This window comes from Amblyomma maculatum, chromosome 1 (genome assembly GCF_055883805.1).
Source record: "Amblyomma maculatum isolate TAMU_Amacu chromosome 1, ASM5588380v1, whole genome shotgun sequence".
Lineage (NCBI taxonomy): Eukaryota > Metazoa > Arthropoda > Arachnida > Ixodida > Ixodidae > Amblyomma > Amblyomma maculatum.
In genome coordinates, this window is record NC_139344.1 from 97,628,885 (window position 1) to 97,653,093 (window position 24,209).

The 24,209-nt window shown below is 45.6% G+C and overlaps 1 protein-coding gene and 1 long non-coding RNA gene across 3 annotated transcripts in view; both read left to right on the forward strand.

Moving 5' to 3' along the window:
* The window catches only part of eIF2beta (eukaryotic translation initiation factor 2 subunit beta), a 55,145-nt gene extending 43,963 nt beyond the window's left edge, over nucleotides 1–11,182 (forward strand). For both annotated transcript variants that reach the window (XM_084588643.1, XM_084588644.1), the window contains exon 9: nucleotides 10,920–11,182. In XM_084588643.1, coding sequence (XP_084444769.1) covers nucleotides 10,920–11,095 — 176 coding nt within the window. In that variant the 3' untranslated portion in view covers nucleotides 11,096–11,182. The remainder of the gene's footprint in view (nucleotides 1–10,919) is intronic.
* Nucleotides 11,183–18,681: 7,499 nt separating this feature from the next.
* LOC146203272 (uncharacterized) lies at nucleotides 18,682–23,519 on the forward strand. Its single transcript, XR_014703833.1, has 3 exons — nucleotides 18,682–18,798; nucleotides 20,980–21,108; nucleotides 21,216–23,519. It is a non-coding gene; the product is annotated as an uncharacterized LOC146203272 (long non-coding RNA).
* Nucleotides 23,520–24,209: the final 690 nt, after the last annotated feature.

Here is a 24,209-nt window from a genome sequence, read left to right on the forward strand (position 1 = left end):
GCTTCACGAGACGAGTGTCAATCAGTCTCCTCTTGTAAACTGCCTTGAAGGCCCTGATTTTATCTTGAGCTAGGTCTTTAACGTCAGTGCTGCTCTTTTTTTTTTTTTTTTCATGTTCACTGCCATCACAGCACTGCGAAAACTCGTGCACCACACTCAACTCGACAACCGGCGCAGCCTCCGCCGAAAGCTACGACGGCTACGCCGCTGCTAACACTAAAACCAAAAAGGCAAAAGCAACATTCGATCGTGCCGCTGCCGCAGCGCTGTCAGCGATTGTGAGATGCAAACGATTCCTCATGGCCTCCGAGATCACCTGGCCATAGATTTCTTTAGTTGTCAACTCCCAATGCCGTCGTGGCATCTGTGGCGCTGTCAGCACCTGCGAGGTAGTCCTGAACGTTTGCTGCGTTGCACAACACACATGTAGTGCAACGAAGCCTGCCTCCTGTGTCGCGAAGTTCGTAATATTCGTTTTATCCCGAACCGCGTTCACTATGGGAAGTTAAAAATACATGTGTTTGACAAAAATATTTAGGAAGAGTTCGATATACAGTAAAAGCTCGTTAATTCAAATTCCACGGGGCCGCCAGGCCAGTTCGAATTAACCAAAATTCGAACTAATGAAAGTGAGCAAAAATGAAGGCGTTTGATGCCCGGAGGGCACGAAAAACATTTATTTAGCAAAAAAGTCTGTTATCATCTTCTGCTTCTTCTCTCTGAGGGCTACCGTACTCACTCGGTCTTCTAGCATGCGAATGCGACGCAGGGAGTCTTCTTGCCCCTCTTCAAAGCTGAAGAAAAGGCGCGCGACATTCAGCGCTCCCATAACTTCTGCCGCGGATGGACGCACGGGCTCTTGCTCCTCGTCGACGTGCTCGTCTTCTGCCTCTTTTGGGACAGACTGCTCCCCAACAATTTCAGCGACAATGTCCTCATCGCTTAGGGCACCGCACACTGCTGCATCGCTGTCTACTCCAACTTAATCATCAAAACTGACGTCCTGCAGCACAGCACGCACAGCCGCAGGCAGAGGCTCCGGACTCCCATCGTCGCCACTTTCTTTCATACTTCTGGCAGCAAAGCCACAGTGGTGGAAGCAGTTTGCAATTGTGGACGGCGTGACCTGCTCCCATGCACGCACCAACATGTGCATTGCTGTGAGCAATGTGATGGTGCTGGTCTTCTGGTTTCCAGTGCACAAAGTCATGCGCTCGATCATGTGGCGCCTATAGAAACATTTGATGTTTCTGATCACCCCCTGATCCATCGGCTGCAAGGCTGCAGTCGTGTTGGCGGGCAAAAAGACAAGCCTTGTGGCTTTCAGCTCGGTGTCGACTTTGTGTGCCGAGCAGTTATCCACAATGAGGAGAACTTGACGCTTCCCTAGCTCCATCCTCCGATCGAATTTCAAGAGCCATTTTTTAAACAATTCGCCCGTCATCCACGCCTTGCTGTTGGCGGAGTATTCCGTCGGCAGCGTCGTAATGTTCTTGAAACATCTAGGCTTATGTGCCTTGCCGACAACAAAAAGAGGGACCTTCTCCGTCCCGGTCATATTAGCGGCGACCAGAACAGTAATCCGCTCTTTGCTTCGCTTGCCGCCAGCGCAGCTGTCCCCTTTAAATGTTACTGTTCTGTCGGGCTGGAGCTTATAAAACAAAGCCGTCTCATCAGCATTGAATATATCATGTGCCGAGTAGCTTTCTAAGTACTGCTGCAGAGCACCGCTTCGCCACGTGGCACAAGTTTCTGCATCCACTTCTTTGGCTTCTCCAGACAACACCCGGAAGACAAGATTATGTCTGTCTCTAAAGCGGTGAAAGCATCCTTCGGAGGCGACAAAATCTTCCACATTCAAGCGCAGGGCGAAATCGGCCGCCTTCGCCATGATAATTGGGCCGCTCAGTGGAATGTCAGCGCTTCTCATTTCTTTCACCCACGTGATCACAGCGGTCTCAATTTCCGGATACTTGGCTAACCGAAGCCTTTTTCTGTTGCTGGCGAAATCTTCGGCTTCATAGGCATCCTCGATGGCCTTCCTATTTCGGACGTACGTCGACAACGTGCTTGGTGGAATCCCGTGCTTTTTCGCGATTTCCACTTTGCTGGCCTTCCGTTCATCCACCTCGCGTAAAATAGCCACTTTCTCCTTCACCGTCTTGGCACAGTATTTCCCACGCGAACACATCTCGCGGACACAAGCTCACAACAAGCAGCGTGCAAAACGAGGGCTCACGAAATGCAACACGAAACCGTGGTCGATAACACTAAAACGTCGTTCCTCGAAGGAGTCGCGGCAGGAAAGACTGTTTAGTACTTGTTCCAGCACCCTAGCGGCGCCCCGATGGTTGTGCCATCTATCGTTCTGCCGTGAAAGCTTCCAACGATGGTTTTTAACAGCGCCGCTTGGCGGCGCACAGTTCGAATTATGGGTGGCGGCGCCAATTTTTGAGTGAATTAACGAGCTGTTACGCGCATAGACTTCTATGCACTGCGGACCGGACCACGATGACTATTTCGAATTATCCAAAATTTCGAATTAACGAGTTGTGAATTAACGAGCTTTCACTGTATTCAATAATTCATTATATGCGTGTTCGTTATATCCAGGTTTGACTGTATAATTGTATCTGATGCCAGCTAGTAGTGCCACCACAAAGCTATGGTTTAATAGGCAGTAACCAGCAGGCCTAGCCACCTGCTTTTTTTCTGTGGGTGTGTTGTGTGCCATTTGCCGGTCAGCCATGCGTGCATGCGGGAAAGTATTTTTGGTCGCTGGTTATGTTATCGTGAAGTTTGTGCGAGATCAAGCGATGGCACCACGAAAGCAGATTGCAAGAAATTGACATGGGAAAAGCAAATTGGCCTCTATTAATCATCGCGATGATTTTGAAAGACCAAGACAAGATTGCCAAGATTCACTGAACACTGCAAATGAGGTCATATTGAACTTGACCCCGCCAGGGTGGCGCAGTGGTACGGCGGTCGACTACTGTTCCCAGGAATGCGGGATCAAATCCCGGCCTCAGCGGCCGCTTTTTGATGGAGGTGAAAAGCAAGATGCCTGTGTGCTGTACGATGTCGGTGCGCGTTAAAGGCCCCAATATAGTTTGACGTAATGCGCGCGCATGTCGGCGAAAAACCGAGGCCTATACTTCAATGACATGGCGTGACGGACGTAGCGAGCGCGAGCCGACGTGGCCCAACGTCGCTGACGCGCAAATAAAACGTCTCCTATTTCTCGCCAACCACGCCGGCCACGCATCCCAGCATTCCTCACACACAGTGAAGATGGCGGCTTGCTATGCAGACAGCGACAGCGTGCGCGTTTCAGACATTGTTGCGGAAAAGCTGCTAGAAGGTATTCGAGTACATCCTTGCGTCTATGATACCAAACGGATTGACTACAGAGACGTTGAGAGCAAAAAACGAAATGCCTGGGATGCAGTCCGTCAGCAGTATGGCTGGGCACAGCTGTGAGCTCTTCGCTGCAGTGCATGTGTCATGTCCGTTTTAATGCAGTGCTCGAGGAAGTGTAACGATGTTGTTTCCCTTATCTGCAGTACTGAATCATTCAATGGAAGAATACCAGAAACTACGGAAGCGGCTTCACATAAAGTTGTGACCGGTACACTCTGGAATCGAAGACTGTCGATTTCGCCACACGGAACGTCAGCGGCTCAACAACCTGGGAATTCGCGAAATTGATGGAATTCTACAGGAACTGTGGCTGACCGAGAAAGTGATCCTCATGACTGTGTAATTTCTAACTCTTCTGTTATCGTACAGATACTTAAATGATGATTAGTATTTTTCAGTAAAACACTCACGTGCACTATCATTATTGTTCCGTCCGTAGCCATCGTCGACTCGGGCTCAGGCCGTTGCTGGGCTGGGCGGCTGGCTGTAAATGCTTTGTGCCGTTTGAACATTCGCAACAAACACATTGCATCACTGCCTTGATCACGATAGTGATTAGTGCCTCGATAGGCTGCCAGTTCCTCCCTGCAGGTGCCCTGTCATCTGCTCAAAAATGCACACCAGAACGTACCAGCCCTCGAGGGCATCTTGTGCGCATGCGCTCCGCGACACCGTGAATGCCAGCTGCGCCAGACTGTAGAGGCGGCAGTTTTCTGACGCGCCCATCGTAGCTGACATACCGTGGCCGACGTCGTCAGTTCTGCCAGTCGCGTCAAAAACGTCGGACTATATTGGGGCATTGAGGGGGGGGGACGCGGGGATCAAATTACGAAATTCGCATGAAATATTGACTTTTAGAAAAGGGCAGATTCGGATTCTGCAAGGCCTTTTCTATCGCTCCTAAAAAACAATATTGCCAAAAACTGTCTCAAAGTGTGCCTAAAAAAGGTTATTCTGATTAGGGGTAGCAATAACATGGCCAAAATCTGCACGAAAATGACGGAGTTCAGAGCGGGATACCGCCGCGCTTTCACCGTTGCCCACGTAAAGTTTGGTATCACTGGAAAGCTCGTTTCACCGCAGTACTTCTCCGGGTAGAACCACTTGTCTACAAAGGCCTCCGCAAAGCCACAGCTATGCGCCGATTGATCGCTGCACAGCACGTGGTACTCAGCATGCCCTATGAGTGGCTGCTGAATTGGCAAGCCACTGACTTTAAGCATGCTTTAAAAAGAGTCGGTAGTTTGTGAATCTACTGCTGCTGAACGTCTGCATTTTCGTCAACTCTTCTATTGCGTGTGGCTTCGTCTGTGTGCCTGCGATGGAGCGTCGCACGGGCCAGAAGTAACGGACGAAGTATGCGTACAGGAACCGTAAACGAAAGCCTTCTATTCCGAAAAAGTGGCCAGAAGCAACTGAATTAGATGAACCGAGGACCGCGTCGCTATCCAGTCACGCCGATGTGTCTTCGGAAGTCAACCTACGCTCGGAATTGATGCCCTGCGGTGAATCCAAAGACCCGGGGCCGTCAACTAGCCGTGACGTCGTGGAGCAGTTACACCCCGAAAAAAGTATCGTTTTCACGGTGGTGAGTGGCGATGCGGCGACAGCTCTTCAGGACGACGGTGAACGTTTGCTTAACCGCATTCCTATATTCCACGGGCACCTGCACCCGGAATTGACGCCCGGCAGTGAATACGAAGACCCGGGGCCGTCAACAAGCCACGGCATCTTGGAGCAGTTCCACCGCTAGAGAAGTTTCGTTTTTCGCGTTGGGGAGTGGCGATGCAACGCCAGCTCTTCAGGACGATGGCGAACGTTTGCCTAAGCGGATGCGCACCATTCAGATGCACCTGGAACCTCAATTTGTGTCTTTGAAAGCAGCTAAGAAGGAAGCGTGCAGTGTCCGTGATACACTGAGCATAAGTTCGGGTTCACGCAGTGGACAAAAGAATCTGTCCCAGATGAGGATCAGTTCACATAAATACAGGCTAGTGCAATGAATTCACTAATAGGGCGTGCATGCTGCTCAATTTGTGGTAAATAAAGTTTGTCAGTGCAGCATGAGACAAAATTGGGCCTAGCAGTAAAACTGGTGCTTTTCTGTGCTGCTTGTGACCCTATTGATTTACGTTTGCCATCAAAAATAAAATCTGAAGGAAGGGCTTTTGAGGTGAATATAAGAGCTATGCAAGCTATCAAGACCATTGGAAAAGGGCCCACTGCCCTGAATGACTTTTGGGCTACAATGAACGTCTCACATCGTGGGCTGTATAAGAAAACCTATCGGAAACATCTAAAAAAAACTTCAAACCGGGAGCAGAGGAATTTGCACAAAGCATTTTTGCAGATGCTGTACTCGCAGTAAAGGACGTCTACAGCAAGATGCAGCCCAGGCAACATCACGGTCGTTTATGATGGCACGTGGCTTACATGAGGCCACACCTCTTATATTGGTGTAGGCTGCATCATAGAATTTTATGCTGGGCTTGTGCTGGATTGCATCATACTCTCATTCTGTCTTGGCGACTAGCAGAGAGTGACCCTAGCTTTCAAACTTGGATTGAGCTGCATCAGTGCCAGAAAATATAAGGCTAACTATGAGCTTTTACCTTGTTTTTTTTTTTTTTTTCTTTTTGCAAGTTTGGTAAACAATGATGCCATTCTCCAAATATTTTTATCAACCTTAATTTTTTTTTACACAACATTGCATCCATGCTTGCATAATGCACTCATTTTCACCATTTCAAAATAGCTAAAAAGTAAAAAAAAAAAAGCATATTTTTAAAATATGGGTATGTCACTGCATAAAGAATTTACCAAAGAATGTAATGCAGCAAACCTCATGAAAATCCATCAAGCCATTGCCGTGCTACGCTTTCTGCAAGCAGGCCAGTCGGGTCAAAAAGCACTTTTGAGAAAACTGACATTTAAGTTGCATAGCCACTTTTTGCCCATCAAAACTCCTCTGGATTGAAATACTGTATCGCTACTCTGCACGTTTCCGTCTGGGTTGTTTCCAAAGCCACAGAATGCGGTTCCAGGCACCTGAATGGTGCGAATCGGGTAAGGCAAACATTTGCCATAAATCTGGCAGCCCATGGAGCCGGGACCTCTGATTCACTGCTGGGAATTGATATCGGGCGCAGCTGCCATGGAATGGTGCTATTCTGATTACACAAATGTTCGCCGTCATACTCGAGAGCTCACGCTGCATCAGCGTCACCCGCCATTGCCAAGATGGAACTTTCCCCGTGTTGGCACTGCACCGCGACATTGGTTGACAGCACAGTCTTCGGGTTCACTTCTTGGCATTGATTCCAAGGGCGGGTCGGCCTTCCGCGATTTATCTCCGTGATCTTCACAGAGTACATCGGCATGTCCATGCGGCTGCGCAATTGTATCATTCGAGTTTTCCGTGCGCCTGGAGACTTCCGTTTGTTGGAACTGTACTGCGTCAGAATGAATGTGCAATATCCTTATCGCTTTCACCGCCGCTTTCGTTTCTTTTACCACATGATGCGCTGATACTTTTCGAGAAGTGTTGATCCAGCCCGGTCTTCACTTCATCCGATTTATTTGCCGCCGACCGCTTCTCTTTCTGGATAGAGGGCTTGCATTTGTGCTTCCCGCACACATACTCCGTCCTATACTTCTGCACCGCACGCCGCTGCATCGCTGGCACACAGATGAAGCCTCGCACAACAGTGGGGGTGACAGAAAATGCACAACGGCAGCCGTGGATTAACGAACTACCAAGCAGTTGACAAAAGTGTGCGCGAATGAGGCGGGAGCAAGCACCATGTGCAATAGCGCGCTGAGCGTCACGTGACTGGTGCGACCAATCAGCGCCTCAGTGGCTCTGCGAGGCCTTCGCATTTTTAACGTTTGTGTGTTTATTTTTTATTGTAGACATGTGGCTCCGATGGGAGGCGTACTGCAGTGAAACAAGCTTTCTAGTGGTACCAAAACTTTCGCGATTGGCGTTATGGGGAGCGGAGTTATTGCGCTCGGTAATCGACCATTTTCGCGGACATTTCGGCCAGTTTTTTGCTACTAGCAGTCACAAAAATAATTTTTAAGCTCACTTTGAAGCCATTTTTTTATGCAATGTGATTGAACAGGTCTTTTAGATTCCGAATCTGATCTTTTCTAAAATTTGATGTTTCGGGAAATTATCGCGATTTGATCCCCGTGTCCCCCCTTAAATAACCCCAGGTGGTTGAAATTTCTGGAGCCCTCCACTACGGTGTCCATAGCCTTGCTAGCTTTGGGACGTTAAACCCCACAAACCAAACCTTATTGAACTTCGGTGTTTTATTGTGCATGAACAAAGTCCACTCTTTCATCGCTTGGTGCATCACATACCCGATGAAGTGTTGTACAAAGTGGAAGGTGTCGTGTGCTGTCGTGTGTGTTGAAAGCAGAACTGATTTCTTAAAGTTAGTCAGCTTTGAATTTAGTGCAGCATTTTCATTTGAGGTTTTGCTTGTATGTGCACGTGCCTAGTGCCAAGGTGCGTCATTTTCATACCTAGGTTTTGACCACTGGCATCAACAATATTTCAAAATAATAAGTAATTTTTTGCCGTCCCATGTGATTCCTTATATTGAGATGTAACTGTATCTGGATGTTTGCGTCAAGTGGACTGGTCTGAATTTGATAGCCACAAGGCAGGCTTGGATGGCTTGCTGATGAAGGATGTCTCAGTTCACCAGTGAATTTGGTGCCTCTTAGTGTGTTTTCATGACACTAATCCTTCCTACTTTGGAGAGAAAAGCAAACTTTTTTGCTTATTCTTCACTCCTTGAGTAACAGGTGTTTTTGCGGACTCTGCACTAAAACTCAGATCAGTATTTTTCGATGCATATGTAAGACAATGGTAGGGGCCGTGCAGCTTGCTATGTCACTTGAGTTCGCAGCACTTGCATCTTTGATGCGACAAATTCTGTATTTGCGGACATTCATCTGTATCTTCCGCACCTACTGTAGTAGCTAATCAGTTTTCGGGCTGCAGTAATTCTTTTTATTATATTTTCGACTGCCCGCATGCTGTGTGATGTCAGTGCACATTAAAAAACCTCCAGGTGGTCTAAATATTCGGAACCCCCCCCCTTCCAACTACGACATCTCATTGCCTGAGTCGCTTTGGGACGTTAAACTCCACAAACCAATTAACAATATTTTGGACTTTTTCTAAGGAACTGTCGGGCTCATAGGACAGTGCACATATTCATGACTCATATTTTAGACTTTGTGCAATCCAAAAGTTATTTTTCTGTCAAAAATAGATGCCAGTAGTGTCGTGAAGACTGTATTCCTGACCAAAGGTTTGCTTTTTGAACCACACTAGATGCAAACAGGCATTGCCATCACAAATGCACAGCTCTCAGGTCCCTGGAAAGCGTCATCGTGGAATTAAATGGGCAGTTGACTGGACTGGCTTTTAGGCTTGGTTATTTGTACCTCATTGTTGCTGTTGCTGTTTAATTCAATAGGGTGGCCTATTTCTCCATCCTGCCAGAGCTGTCCAGTAGTGTTGAAATGGGGAAGAGGCAGGATACGCGTGCCATGGGGCAAATGGAGGGGAGGGGGTGCAGGTGCAGTTGGGGGCTGTACTTTTATTGGATTCCCTATCGGCTTTCACAGCAGTCGCTGCCCTGGGAAACACTTCTCACTCTGCATGATCACATAGAACAGCATTGGGGCGAGTCATGAATTGTGACCACGTCGCAGTCTTGTGTTAGAGACGTGAGGTGAAAGGGACTTAACGTAAACTAGATTCCAGTTTGAACGCTTTCGAATATTATTATTTGCAGACAAAAAGCAGGAGTCACATGACGTTCACGATTTTTAAAGCAGATTTTCTGCGGCAGAGATTTTTGAAGTTCACAATTTCTCATACTGTTCAATTACCTCAACCAAACCATTTTTCGGTTCCCTGTAAGTTAGAAAAATTGGTTTGCAGTTATATCCCCTGTGTGCATTATCATGGTCACATCGTCTTCTTTCAATGAGTATTTATTATAAGCAAGCTTGGCTGTACTAATATTTTTACTTAATTTGGCATACTCCTGTTGCTATGAGCTCTAGATCAATTCTCAGATAGGATTGAAATCACAGGTTGGTCCAAGCAAATTTCTGATCCCTTCAAGTTGGTCTTAGAGGGAGTCTAGTGTATAATGTCTTTCTCGGTTATGCTTTCAAGACTAAGGTTCACACTTAGAAGTCTCACTGTCATGCTATTGTGTCATCTCTGCACTCCGCAGCATGTATGGTTACCGTTGAACTTTTCAAAGGAAGAGAAAAAAAAGCAGGAAAATGTAAACATGTCTGTAGTATTTACAGAGTAATGTTTGTAGAATAATAGAGTACTTGAGAATTAAAATTTCATTGGTGCCACCTATAAGAATAAGAAAAAGTGTGTGTGTGTGTGCGTGTGTGTGTGCGCGCGCACTTGCGCAATGCACGTATGGTGGTGTCACCTGGCAGAGCGGCAGTGTGTGTGTGTGTGTGTGTGCGTGTGTGTGTGTGTGTGCACGCGCGCGCACTTGCGCAATGCACGTATGGTGGTGTCACCTGGCAGAGCAGTAACGGTAGGCTCAAAGTTTGCAGTGGTGTGCTATGGGATAGCTGCAGAATGCTTTATAGGCTAATAGTTAAAGGGAAAGAACACTGGAATTTAGGTCTCATTTTTTTTTCGATACGGTGGGATGATTGATGTCTAAAATCTTAGATTACGGTTTTGTTAGAAACGCTGTTGAAAATTTTTACTGAGAATTTTTCGATCAGTGCATGCACCCATTTTTATGTAGTCCGATGCTGGAAACCATGAGCAGCGACCGCGATGACGACTGGTAGTCGACAAAAATGACATACCGGAAACAAATATAACTTTCACTCGCCAGACAGTAATCAGGCATTTTTTGCGTAGAGTAACGTCCTTTTCAGTTTCACACTCAATGCTGTTACGACACAAAAACGCATGCCTCGTGAACGAAAGTTTTAGTGGGCACTATCATCACTTCATTCACGGAATTGCAAACATTGTGGCATCATCTAGTGGCAAAACCTGAAAGCATACCTCTGGCGGTGCGAAAGGAGATGTGGTTTTTATTTGAGGACAGAATGGAGAAAGTGCAAAATGTAATTATGACAAGCACTCCTAGTAGAAAAAATAAGTGTGCAGTTGCGAAAATCATCGATATTTTGCTGACATGTAGTCAAGTGCAGTACTACACTGAAAGTAATAGGGTTTCTCTACTACATAGTGCTCCAGTTGTTTTTATGCGATTTTCAATGGCAAATTAAAATTGTAAAGCCTCTTTTCTTTGATATTGTAGTGCTCGATCTGTACTGTATGAAGCAAGATTTTTTGATCTCCACCATAATCTCATGACATATTTTGGCCAGTGTTCTGTCCCTTTAAGACTAGAAGGTGCTGTACTTGGTTTCTTGTTAAACATAAGTCCTTTCTGTTGCTTTTATTTGTCCAGAGGAGTATGTTACGTGCCATACCTGCCGGTCTCCAGACACCATCCTACAGAAGGACACGCGACTGTTCTTCCTCCAGTGCGAAAAATGTGGCTCGAGGTGTTCAGTTGTGAGCATCAAATCGGGTTTCCAAGCTGTTACGGGAAAGCGTGCAGCCATTCGAGCCAAGACTGCCTGAAAAGTGTCTATCCACCCCACCTCCCGCATTGTCTGCCTAATAAAATTCTTTTTTTTTTTAACCTTCGAGAGAGAAGTGCATCAAGAATGCGGCTGGTTTCTTGGTAAACTAGCTGACATAAAGCTCACATTCTATATTTTGCTAAAAGCTGTGTTGCAGACAATGCACAATACAATGTCTTAACAGACGTGTCAGTGTCTGTTGGGGCTTTGTTAAAACCCAAACAAAGAGAAAACTTCTAGGGGGCACTTTGGACCACTAAACTGCGATGAGACGAAAGCCTTTATTACGCTGTGGTCCGAAGCTGTCCACTATGGCATCTTTTTTCACTTCCACCTTTCCTTGCGGCATGGTTAAGGTGTCCATGGAGAATTGTGACAGATAATGTGCCTTTTCTTTCCTGTACACCAATTCGAAATACCGCTGATGCCTGTTGTACTGCGTTTGCTTCTGTATGCTATGTGGTACCACGTACGAGGAAGCGCCAAATGAGAGGCGCCGTACGGACGCCTGGATCGGATGCCCGGCGAGGTCAGTTTCATATATGCGTGAATCTCTTGGTGACGTCATGGTCGTATGCGACATCAGTTCTGATTATTAGACATGGAGACGACTTTGTGACATCACACTGTTCCCATGGCTATGTTGACGTCCGCGCTATTTCGACGCAATTTTGACATTTTTTACTATATCTAGTTACTCTAAAGTTAACAGGGTGTCTATAATCAGGAATTGGAAATTTTATGCACCACAAAAAGTCTGTGAAATGTCAGAGAAACCATAGAAAATTCTGCTAAATCAAGGAAAATGGCACAAAATATTCTTCAGTGCATTTTCATTTTAAGCTGGTACACCAAGTATGTTCATGCAGTTTTTTTTCCTGTCTCGCCAGCGTGCGGCCGTGCCGCAAGGCGAGCCTAGATAAGTTACTTTGACGCCAGCGCATGGCTGAACTGCCACAATAGAAGTGCCAAGCCAATACGCGCATGAGTTGGGTGCTCAAATATGCAGAAGCGCTGCGACAAAATGCCTGGAATAACAGCGCCAGCAGCGGTCAGCGCAAAAGGGATTGACGATTTGTTCTGCTGAACGCGCGCAGTCACATTAGATTGGCTTGGTTTTTGGTGCGATGGGCGGCTCGTGTGCTCTGAGGCTGGCATCAGTGTGGTTATAAATTTCGGTAAACATTTGACGTTCTTAACAGCCTTTCATTAAAGTAAATTACGGAATATGATTTATAATAGCTTTTTGTTGTGAATTATCAGTCTATGCTCATTGTCATCAGCTACATTTTTGAGCCTCTTCATCAGTGAATTTGAACTGAAATAATCAAGGAAAACCCTGAAAAGTGAGATTTTGAAAATAGTGGCTTGCTAGGCACCCTGGTTATCAAACTTGGCTTCTAGGTTCATCTTCTCCCTCCGCTATCTGATGCAACCGTTCTATTTCTCCTATCTTTATCAGTTCCCACTGAATGAAAATGTTACTGTCGGACGGACACGATCGTGGCAGGGAGCATGAGCCATTAAAGGCTTTCGCCTTAAAACGAAGAGCGGAAAGGCAGGGAGGTTAACTAGGTGATGCCCAGTAGACTGCCTTGCATGGCGGGGAGGGGAACGAAGGGAGAAAAGAGTGGAAAAGAAATGAAAGCCAAGTAAAAATTCTTGAAAAGGTTGGACTGTGAATGTGACAAATGAGCAAAGAAGTGTCTTCAGTGTTGAAAAACCTATTGCGCCTACAAGTGATTGTTAAAAGTTCTAAGGTGAAAAAATGTCAGCTCAGCTTGGCTCGGGCCTCATCGGTGTTAGTAAAACTAAGTGCATGACTTGTGTTCTTTACAGGTAAGTTTTTTTTTTTTTTTTTATTCCAAAACAGCTTATGTGTGAGTGCAGATGGTATGCTGGGACCTGGCTGTCACTGTGCACATGCCTCGCATATCATAAATTTCTTCAGCTTGCGCTACGGTGCTACAAACATTGCGTGGCAGTGTGCTAGAGTTTTTTCGGCGCGAGTTCTGTATGCTAGGGATGGTTGTAGCGTGTAGTGCAAAGCAGATAATTCTGTGAACTACCATTGCATGGGATAACAATGGCTGTGAGAAGTAATTTGGAATGGATGACAGGTAATTTAGTGTGCGTACCACTGTATTGCTACGTAACAAATTTTAATGAGGCATGATGTAATTCTTATGGTGTTCACTTGATGTGCTTCTGGGAAGTGAAATGACTGGAATGTGTGCCACGTTTATTGTATGCGGGCTCAATTGAAACTCTGCAATGATATTTTCGTTGGTGCTTATTGTGTGAGATAACTGCAAAGGATATCAAAGGTGGCACTGAAGAGCAGCAGCACAGAGGGAGAAGCTCCGCTGCTTCTGCCTTGCTGCCGCCGGTGGGCCGGCTCAGCAACGCTGCTACCAGCTTCCCACAAAAAAAGTGCATGGCACGCTGACCCGGCTTCGGACATTGCCTCTGTTGTCGGATGCTGAGATGCGGGGAGGAGCATGATATGACGCGCACTTCAATGTGATTAAATACTGCGGGCTTTTCCCGATGTTACCCATTCGCTGCACCCGCCAACCCTTTCCTTCCAAACGGGGCAGAACTCCCCCGTGTGCATAGAGTTAATACATTAACTCTATGCCCGTGTGGTCTGAAAAGCAGCTAGATGCGCTATCGCATCGCTGTTTTGCTTCCGGATGCAACCCCCTGACCACTGCCACAATACGGACATCGCCCAGATCAACAATGTGAGGATAAATCTCTTGGTCTTACAGCCTGCCACGACTCTGGCTGCATGCTCTAAAATCTGCAGAGAAATCCACATTGGTGATAATTAAAGCCTCGCATTCGGTACCATTGTGAGCATTTCCTCTGCCCAAGAGGTACGCAAATAGACTTGTGGCTGGTCGTACGAAGTCTGGGTTTATTCTCGCGGCGCGGATCTGGACGATATCCCTCATGGTGCGGCCGTTGTGGCAGGGTGTCCGGGGGACCAGTTTTCATGGCACTTGGCCCCCACTGTGAGGTGGTTGGCAGGTGCAGCGGAGTGGGAGCGTCGGGAAAAGCCCATCCGAATCCCCTTGGCGTGGACCGCGCACCTTCAATTCTTGAGCCCTGCCACGGTGGCTGAGTTGTTAGGGCGCTCGACTACACCAAGGACAATTCGTTGAATCTAGGCTGCTTTTCGGTGGAGGCGAAAAAGTAATGCGCCTGTGCACTGCGATGTCGGTGCACGGTAAAAAAACCCAGGTGGTCGAAATTTCGGGAACCCTTCACTATGGCATCCCTCATACCCTCAGTCACTTTGGGACGTTTAAGGGGTACAGACGATTTTTCACTTTGTGTTTGCATCTTCTGTAATGATGCGTAAAACATTACATGAATTGCCTCATGATATTCGCCTACGGCCGCTGAATAATTTTTCTGACCAGTTTCGGTTTCAACAGTCAAGCGATTGTTGTGACGTCAGTCAAGTCGATGAATAAAACAGCGATATAATCTTTCCTGCGTCGTTTTAATTTACCAGAATACTAAAGCCAGCCTGCCTGAAGGACAGCAATCACGAAAGATGAAGAGTAAGCGAATATATCGCTGTTTTTTTATGCCATGCGTCACCTAGCTAGACTTGATTGTGACATCACAGCCATCTCGGCTGCTGAAACCGAAACAGACTAGAAAAAAAAAAAATTCAACATTACTTTGCGACCGTAAGCGAAAACCGCGTAGTGGTCCAAATACAGGAATGTCTTAGCATCATTAAGAAAAGAAAATGCCAAAGAATTGGTGTCTATAGTCCTTTAAACCCTACAAACCAATCAACACCTACCGACATCCGTTTCCTCAAAAGTTCGATCCCACATGTAAATATATTTTTTCTTTTTTTTTCTGCTTTTAATATACTGTATTTTATTCGCCGTGGACAGCTTTTATTTTTCGAACACTGCCTTTCTGATCCGGCAACCACCACAGGTCAGTACTCAGTCTCGGCCCATAACCATGACTGGTGAGGCGCTTGTTTTGGTATGGTCGAATTTATGAAATAGAATAAAAGCAAAAGCGTCCCTTAATTTTATGAGAATAAAACAAGTAAAACAAAAACGGGAGTCGGTGTAGAAAGGAGAATCTCGCATGGCAGAAAAAGTAAAAGGATTAAGAAAGCGAATTGAATAATGACACAAGAAGAGAGTGAGAAGTCCTAATCGGTGAGAGGTTTCGCTCGTTGTCTCGCTAGTGTTGCCGACAGCCGTCTTGCGAGCGACGCGGCGCCGACACCGACTGTCGGCCGACTGTTTCCGTCGGCGCAGTGTGACATAGACGCAGACATCAGGAAGACGTACGCTCTGTTGGCAGACCAAATCGGCGCCGTGTCGCGCTAGTGTGACAGGCCCTTTAGAATTACTATATAGGCTTTGCCAGAGTACCGTATAAGCAACCAAGTTGTGCAATGAAGCCGTACGTTTTCTTTGCAGGAGCCAATCAGTCGAGAAGGAATTACTTTGGCTATTCTAATCGGCATATTGTCGCGTAAACAGCGACCCTTACAGTTGCGTCCGAGGTCCGAGGCGTGGCAAAGGTTCTACGAACAGCGTCAGAGTTCAGGCTCGAGGTTAGCACATTTCTTCTTCCTCTCACACTTCTGCGCTTCTTTGTCGTCAACGCATGCTACATTAGCCCCCCCCCCCCCCCCCCTTCGTGCGAAAAGCATCGTCCCGATGCTAGATTGAAAGAGGGACAGAGTAAAAGGGGCTGCTATCTGGCATGAAAAGGCTTCAAGCGGACCACGTGGACCACTTCAGAACGCTTGGGATGCCGGGGCTCTGGTTCCTCGTGCGGAACGACTTCATAGTCCAGTTCACTAACGCGTCGAAGAACGCGGTAGGGACCGAAATAACGGCGCAAGAGTTTTTCGCTGAGTCCGCGTCGTCGAATGGGGTACCAAACCCAGACAAGGTCACCTGGCAGATAGTCTGCAGTCCGCCGCCGCAGGTTGTAGCGTTGTGCATCTCGGCCTTGCTGTTGCTGTATTCGCACCCGTGCAAGTTGACGGGCCTCTTCGGCACGCTGTAGAAAAGAGGCGACATCATCATTTGGACTTTCGTCTATGTGGGGCAGCATGGCGTCGAGCGTGGTCGTCACTTGTCGGTCGTAAACTAGGCTGAATGGAGTCATGTTGGTAGTTTCCTGAACGGCGGTATTGTATGCAAATGTTACATACGGCAATACTTCGTCCCATGTCTTGTGATGGACGTCCACATACATTGACAACATATCGGCAATGGTCTTGTTCAAACGTTCTGTCAGGCCGTTTGTTTGCGGGGGGTATGCAGTCGTGCGACGATGATTGGTGCGACTAAGAACAAGGATATGCTGGATGAGCTCTGCAGAAACTGCAGCTCCTCTGTCAGTAATGATGAGTACTTCTGGTGCGCCATGTCTCAGGACAATTTGAAGAACGAAAAATTTCGCAACTTCAAAAGCGGTAGCACAAGGAAGAGCAGCGGTTTCTGCGTAGCGGGTCAGGTAGTCAGTAGCTACTATAATACACCTGTTCCCACAGGTGGAAGCAGGAAACGGTCCGAGCAAGTCCATCCCTATTAGCTGGAATGGTCTGGACGGTGGCGTAATGGGCTTTAAAAGACCGGCTGGCCTCAGAGGCGGAACCTTTCGACGTTGGCAGTCACGGCAAGTTCGAACATAATGCGTTACATCGCTTGACAAACGAGGCCAGTAATACCGTTCTTTAATTCTGGATATCGTTCGAGTGACTCCCAGGTGGCCGGATGTGGGTTCGTCGTGGCAGGCTTGAAAAATCTCATCCCTTAAGCTTGCTGGTACAACGAGGAGGTATTGGCGACTGTTGGCTGTAAAATTCTTCTTGACGAGAACACCATCACGGAGACACAGAGAAGACAAAGTACGACGGAAAGGGCTAGGGACCATGCTGCCGGCACCTTGAAGAAAGTCGATTACCTGGCGAAGTTCGGGATCATTCCGTTGGTCATCGGCAAAATTGTCTGAACTAATTGCACTCAGAAATGCGTCGTCGTCACCTGAGGCGTCCGAAGCTGGTTGTACAGGAGCACGAGACAGGCAGTCAGCGTCTAAATGCTTACGACCTGACTTGTAGGTTACAGTGATGTCGTATTCTTGAAGTCGTAGGCTCCACCTGGCGAGACGCGCAGAAGGGTCTTTAAGGCTTGTCAGCCAACAAAGCGCGTGATGGTCGGTCACCACTTTGAAGGGTCTGCCGTACAGGTATGGTCAAAACTTCGAAATAGACCACACGATGGCCAGGCATTCCTTTTCAGTGGCAGAGTAGTTTGTCTCAGTCCTAGACAAAGCCCGACTAGCGTAGGCGATCACACGTTGTTCACTATTCCGTATCTGTACTAGGACAGCGCCCAAACCAACATTGCTTGCATCCGTGTGGAGTTCGGTGTCTGCGGTTTCATCGAAATGTGCTAGAACTGGAGGTGACTGCAGGCGACGTTGAAGCTCCTGAAATGCGTCCATTTGCTGGTCGCCCCATGTGAACGGCATATCAGCCTTAGTAAGAAGTGTAAGGGGGGCGGCTATTTTAGAAAAGTTTTTCACGAAACGTCGATAATATGCACATAGCCCAAGAAAGCGTCGCCCCACTGAGCACAGAATATCCTGTAGCTGTCTTGATATGTCTATATTGGTCACATATATCTTGAGCTATCAAAGACATCTACAAGACGTTGCTTGGTGCTAGTCTAGAAGACATCATCGGCAAGATGTCTGGAATCTGTCTAGTGAAGAATTTTTATGTCTTCAGCTACGCAAGACAGTTATTAGCCGGCTAACGCCAGATGTCTTCTAGAGTTCTGCTTCAGAAGTCTACCATACTTCCTAACAAGACGTTTCAGGGTCACATATGCGCCTATAGTGCAATATGTACACAATTTAACTGGACAACACTGTTCTGCATACTCTAAGTATAAATTGTCGAAGGTTTGTTCTAGCAATTTTTCAGCTTGCAAAATACTGTATCCAAAGTGCCTGCGCTTTTGAATTAAGCATGCAATTTGGGCTGTTTCCAGCATGCAGGACCAATATGGCACCAAGAAATGCTGTTTAGGCGATGGGTATCTGAACATAATGTACAAAAGCCGCTGACACCTTCATTTCTGCAGCCGATAGCCACACGCGTACTGTGTTCGACCTCACTGGGCGCAGTCCAGTCCACCGGAAGACTCCAAACTCCGAGTGTTCACAACGACAAAGTAAGCTAGCGATGTATCCGTGTGAGATAAAAGCCAGTAGTTCGCACAGAGGAAAGATTTGCTGCGCCGATGTTAATACGGAACGCCAGCTATGCACGATCCGCCATTCCCAAACTTCGCGCGCCGTGGCCTTTTCGCACTCCTCCTCTTTACAGCGAGATAGAAAATAGTGCGCCAAAATAATTACGCAAGACGCAGGTTGTATTTACCGTTTTGAAACAAATACGTCATAAGCAACAGTTACATTTTACTTGTATAGCTTGTTTTATGAAATATATTTTAGATTTCTATTGTTTTTAAAGTTATTGTATCAATGCGCTGCTCGGCGGCTGACCATTTCAAATTTTCGTCGTGTCTAGTCGTGTCTGCACGTTAGACCGTTGGTTTGTGACTGCGTTGAAAATGTATCCCGCACAGCGGCTGCTACTTCTGGCTGCAAGGCAAGCTTCGCTTGGTGAGTAAGAAATTGTTTCTTCTAAATGAATCACTTAATGGAGCAGTAAAGTGACTGAGTGTTTTCTTTTTCCGATAAAAATGCTGCAAGGACCGTTGTTTGCATCCGCCGGCGCAGGCTGTATGGGCGAGCAAGATAGCGCGCGCGGACCGTTTAGTCAGTACGAAAGGCGGTTTTATGGCGCATCTACAGTTTTGTGCATGCAGGAAGGTTTTTCGCTTGTAATTCCACTCGCCGCGTTTCGTGAACTGCCATTGGCGGCGGAACCTCGCGATGTTATTCTTCAAAATGAGCTTGGCGATCCGACGTCTTTCGTTGATTGCCGCTGGTTCTAACGCTTTCCCAGGAAACACAACTGAGCACGAAAGTCTGCATGCTTAGTGTGGCCTTCACTCTGCAGCAAGATGCAGAAAATACGCACCGTCGAGTGGAAGCCGTGCATTGTTTCTCAGCCTACAGAGCTCTATACGCGCTATGTTATGCCGCGGTTGCGAAAAAGAAAGAGAACGATCTCAATAAGCCGCCTTAGAGGGGAGGGTAAGGTGCATTCTGGCCACAGCGACTCTCCCATCTGCTAGCAAAATACTCTCGGCCTGTTCACAGGCACAAGTTGAAACACATAGCGAGATAGGAACGGCGTACAAACATTCTGCAGTGATTTAATTTTAATAGTTCATAAAACGTTTACAGTCAGCCATTACATTGCCGTGATTAAGTGATTTTACATTTTCATATAGTCAGAAAGCACAATTTAGTTCTTTTTAAGTTCCTGAACTGCATGCTGTGTGATGTGCTGGTGCTCTATTTGCTTTGGTCCTCAGGTTTTTTTTTTTTTTTTTTATTGGCGGAAATGTTTTAAGAAATTAAGCTTCAGTTGAATTGGTACAGAAAGAAAGCGAAAGCAAATCTTTCGGACGGACCTCATATAACGAAAAGCCTATTATAATACACAAAAACATATCAATTTCATTTGTTTTCTTGCTTCAGGGCCAACAGACTCTTCCTATCCAGAACTGGGAAAAGAAAAGAGAGTACTGAATCATAACTTACTTGTAAGGCGTATAGAATGTAGCCATGTTATAAATGGGTTCAGTGTATGCCTTCTGGCTGTCCTCAACAACAAAGCTGTGACTCCACGCAAACCTTTTGATAGCATATGGACTCCTCCCGAAGCGCAGGTGTTTGGCATCAAAGGTGAAATACCTTCATTTAATTTCAGTTCAGTTCAGTCGTTCAGTCATGTCCGACTCTTCGTGACCCTATGGACCATGTCACGCCACGCTTTCCGGTCTCTCACTATCTTCCTAACATCACATAACTTCATCTGCAGTGCCTCGAGGATGCCATCTAACCATAGCGTTCGCTGCCTACCCCTTCTCCGGCGACCCTCAACCTTTTCCAGCATCAAATCTTTCTCCAGCGACTCCTCTCTTCTCATCAGATGACCAAAGTAGCTGAGCTTTAACTTTAGAATTATTTAACTTAGAATTAACTTTAGAATTTAGAATTTAATGCTCTTTTTCACATTGTGCTGTTGTGTCTGTGTTTGGTGCTCTTGTTATTTTGTGTCTGCGCGAATTTTCATGTAAATAAAACACTTACCCAACAGCTCAAGCAAGTGAGCTATGCATTCTTTTTTTTTTTTGCTCTGGGTGCATGCTCGCTGTTTAAAATATTGCTTTCATTTGTTCTAGGAAAACCTGGTGATGCATACATACATAGGTACCTACATATATACATGCATAAATACATACATAGGTAATGCATCCATACATAGATACATGATACATAGATTTATTTCTTCTCTACATATGTCGAATGAAATACTTAGTAAACTCAGAGGCAGGAACCTTACCCAGCATAGAAAGTGACTCTCAATAAAAAAAAGAAATGTATAAATCAGGAAAATGGTGGTTCTCTTAAGGTGTGTCTGTTGGTGAAGACAAGAAAATGTTTTAGCCTTCGAGGTCATCAAGGAGTTATTAATATACATATATTATACTCAGCACTATTTTGTGCTGCTAGTGCGTGTCTTGGTTAAACATATTTCTATTGTGTACTCAGTACTCTCAACCTTATGTGACATATTTTGAGGTTAAATTCTTATCCTATGTTTTGTAGTCAGTGATTTGCTTTATTAAACTTCACAAGAAATCTTTAAAGCATTGGAACACCTTGCAGGTTGCCACCACCTCCACGGCTGCCTAGCAACTATCCTTTTCCTGTCTGTGCTGCAAACACAACTTAGCAATGAGGGCCACAGGACTGACATCTCACTGGGCAGTCGCGGGCTACTGACTGAATACACAGGTATGGTTTGACTGTGCCAAAAACTTAGAGTTGCCAACAGTGGGACTTTTTCCTTCTGTTTGGGAGCTCATATATCTAAATCGTGCTTTTGATTTTAATCCTGGCAGGTGTGACATGGAAAGCCTTCAACACCAATGAAACTTAGTTTTGCCGAGGTCACAAAAGAGTGGTTGGTGTTTGCCTTGTGACAAAGACCAAGTCCACATCTAAAGGCGCTGCACAGCCACCATGAACAGTGCCACAATAGCAAGCAGCTGGGATCAAGGCACCTTCTGTGCTCATTTACAACTCAAGTTTGAATTTTGCAAAGGTAGGCCTCCAACAATTGACAGAGAGGAGCCTCCCAATCAATTGAGCCACAAAGGAATTCCCCCTTTCATGGCAGTAGGTGACAAAAAGAGGCAGTGCAGCTGGTGTTCAGTACCGATAAAGAAAAAGCTGCCCAGCCTAGTTAGCTGTGGACAAGGGCTGAAGTGGTACCAGTGTTGAGAACGATCTGATTGGCAGAAAAGCCTCCTTTTAGGGATATTCGCCCCTTCATTCTTAATTTGTAACTGACTGCAGTGGATCTGATAGCGCCAGAAGTTTTCTTTTTTTTTTTCAATTTTCTCTGCCCTCTAGGGTTGTACAGAATAACAGATGCACAACCCATGCCAGCTCCCTCATTTTACGATGCTTTCATGCCAGAATGGTGGCAGTGGTATTCAGACCTTGTTTTTTTTTTCAATGCCTTTTCTCCATGCATAATAACAGGCTATTTAGCGTAACACAGTCGCACACAAGACAGAGGACACCATCAGCACTTACAACTGGAAAGCAGCCGATATACACAGCCTACTCAGGTGATGCGCACGGGTACAAGGCAACATGGAAACAGCACCATTTTGTCAAACTATGCGTGAGAAATTTTTCTTCAGTCTCATAAGAAAAACCAGTTTGCTGCTGACACAGCTGTAACCTGCTTTTTTATATGAAGGGCTTCTAGTGTTTCATGAGCCGTTACCCACAGTTTTCACAATTGGTGCAAACCCTACGGTGCAAGAGAAGTCGCTCACCTTCATTGTTAATGTCTTTTGCATGTTCCCTAAGTTGGCCATTGACGCAGAATCCTGCTTGTGCAAAATAAGATTTTTCTACATGATAGTAGAATTTTATAGATGGTGGTGCACTTTACGAAATGCTGGCCATGTCTCTTCTGACAGCCGACCTGTTTGCTTTCGTAGCTTATGTGATGGCATAGCTGAGCAAGCTTTCAGGGAGCAGAGGATACCATCTATACATTAAACAGGTTTGAGCTGTGTCAGTGACACTCCAGCTTTTCTTTGAGGCTGAACAGATATTTCTCATACCTGCTTTGATAAGATTGGTGCTGTTTTCCTGTTTCCTTTTACATGTGCACATCAGCAGTGAAAGCTATGCATCGACTGCTTTCCCCTAAATAAACAGTTGTAGTAAGTACACGTGGTGTCTTCTTTCTTGTGTGTGTCTGTGTTATGCTAAATACCTTTTTTATTTCTGAAAACCAACTATCTCAGCAGTTCCTTCTTTTTATACCAGCAGAATGTGAAGAGCAGCACTGTGTGCAACACTGAATTTTATTCTCTCTTTTTTTTTTTTTTTTTTTGCTGTGCCTTCTGTACTCCTCGCAAGCTGTTTGCTGCACTACAAAAGGTAAGGGCAGTTGGTGCCATCATGGCTGGTTCATGCTGCCCTTATCTTTTGTAGTGCTGCAAACAGCTTTTGATATGGATATAGTGGTTGGTATGTACAATGACAGGGATGCGAACCTTTTGCTCCTTCCTTTTTTTTTCCTTATGGTGCCTTCTAGTGTTTCTTGTAGAGTGATGTATGACCCTTACCTGCTACCTTTTTTCTTAGTACTTTTTAGGTATGATAGTAGAATGTAACTATGACAGGCATGCATCCATTGCATTTTTTTTTTCAGTGCATTCTAGTCATGCTAACAGGAACAGCAGCAGTGAAGCAGTCTTGGCTTCTTTTTTTTTGCAGTGTAGATATTTTAATGGATTTGATGTCGTGCCTATTGCTCAAGTGTTTGTGCAGTTTCTACAAGATGTATGTATGACCAGCATTCAGTTGGTGACATGCATGCACATATAGTATGAAATGCAACACGTGATGATGGTCCTTTGTGAAAGCGCCTTTTTCTGTATACTGAAGCTTTTTCATTCGAATTTGTTGCTTTGTTTTATTTTGTACAAACATTATGCAGATAGTTCGTTCAACCACTCAACCAGTTTTGTACACTTTTGCATACCTAGCCCTGTTTATTTCTAGTCATTTCCTGTTCTTGTTTGGAGTATGGATGTTGTCATTCTTTTGTAAACAGATCATTTTAAGCTTGGAGAGAACTGCATTATTATTTTGTCATTTTCATACCACTTGTAGTGTCTAGTTTTTGTGCTTGTAACTTCGTAGCACATTGTTGAAAAAAAATCAAATATATGATTTACACATTTTGTTTCCTAGCACCTTTTGTAGTTATTGCCGAATCTCCCAAAGAGCACCCAACCATGGCTGTCCACCATACAGTGTGGCATGTTTTGTAACAAAGAATGTGTACAGTTCTCACTTACTGTTTGCAGTTTTAATGTCTGTGAGAATGAATGACAATGTTCATCATTCTTTACATGTCATGTGTTCATGAGTTGGCTCTTTCTGGTGTTTTCTTCCTTGGTACAATATTAGGCTTCAGAGAACCACATTTTTTCATTTGCATACTGTTGCTTGTGGCTTTCCTTGCTTTTAACATGCATGAGATTGTTTAAGTTGCCTATTTGCAATGTATAATGTTGAGGAAATTAGAGAGTTCTGTAGTTTACTCATCTCATTTTCTAGCATTGGGTGCAGTTACTACCAAACTTTCTAAAGAGCACCTGATGGCCATTAACAGTGAAATGTGGCACGCTTTGTAATAAAAACATACAGTTCTCATTACTAGAAAACAGTTGTAGTGCTGAGAATTAATGATTTACAATTGTACATCAGTTTAGCTTGCATCATAACTGAATGTGTGAAAGAGCACTGTGGGTGTGTGACGGCAATGCAGCTTTAGTTGTAGCATCTGATGAGACTTTATT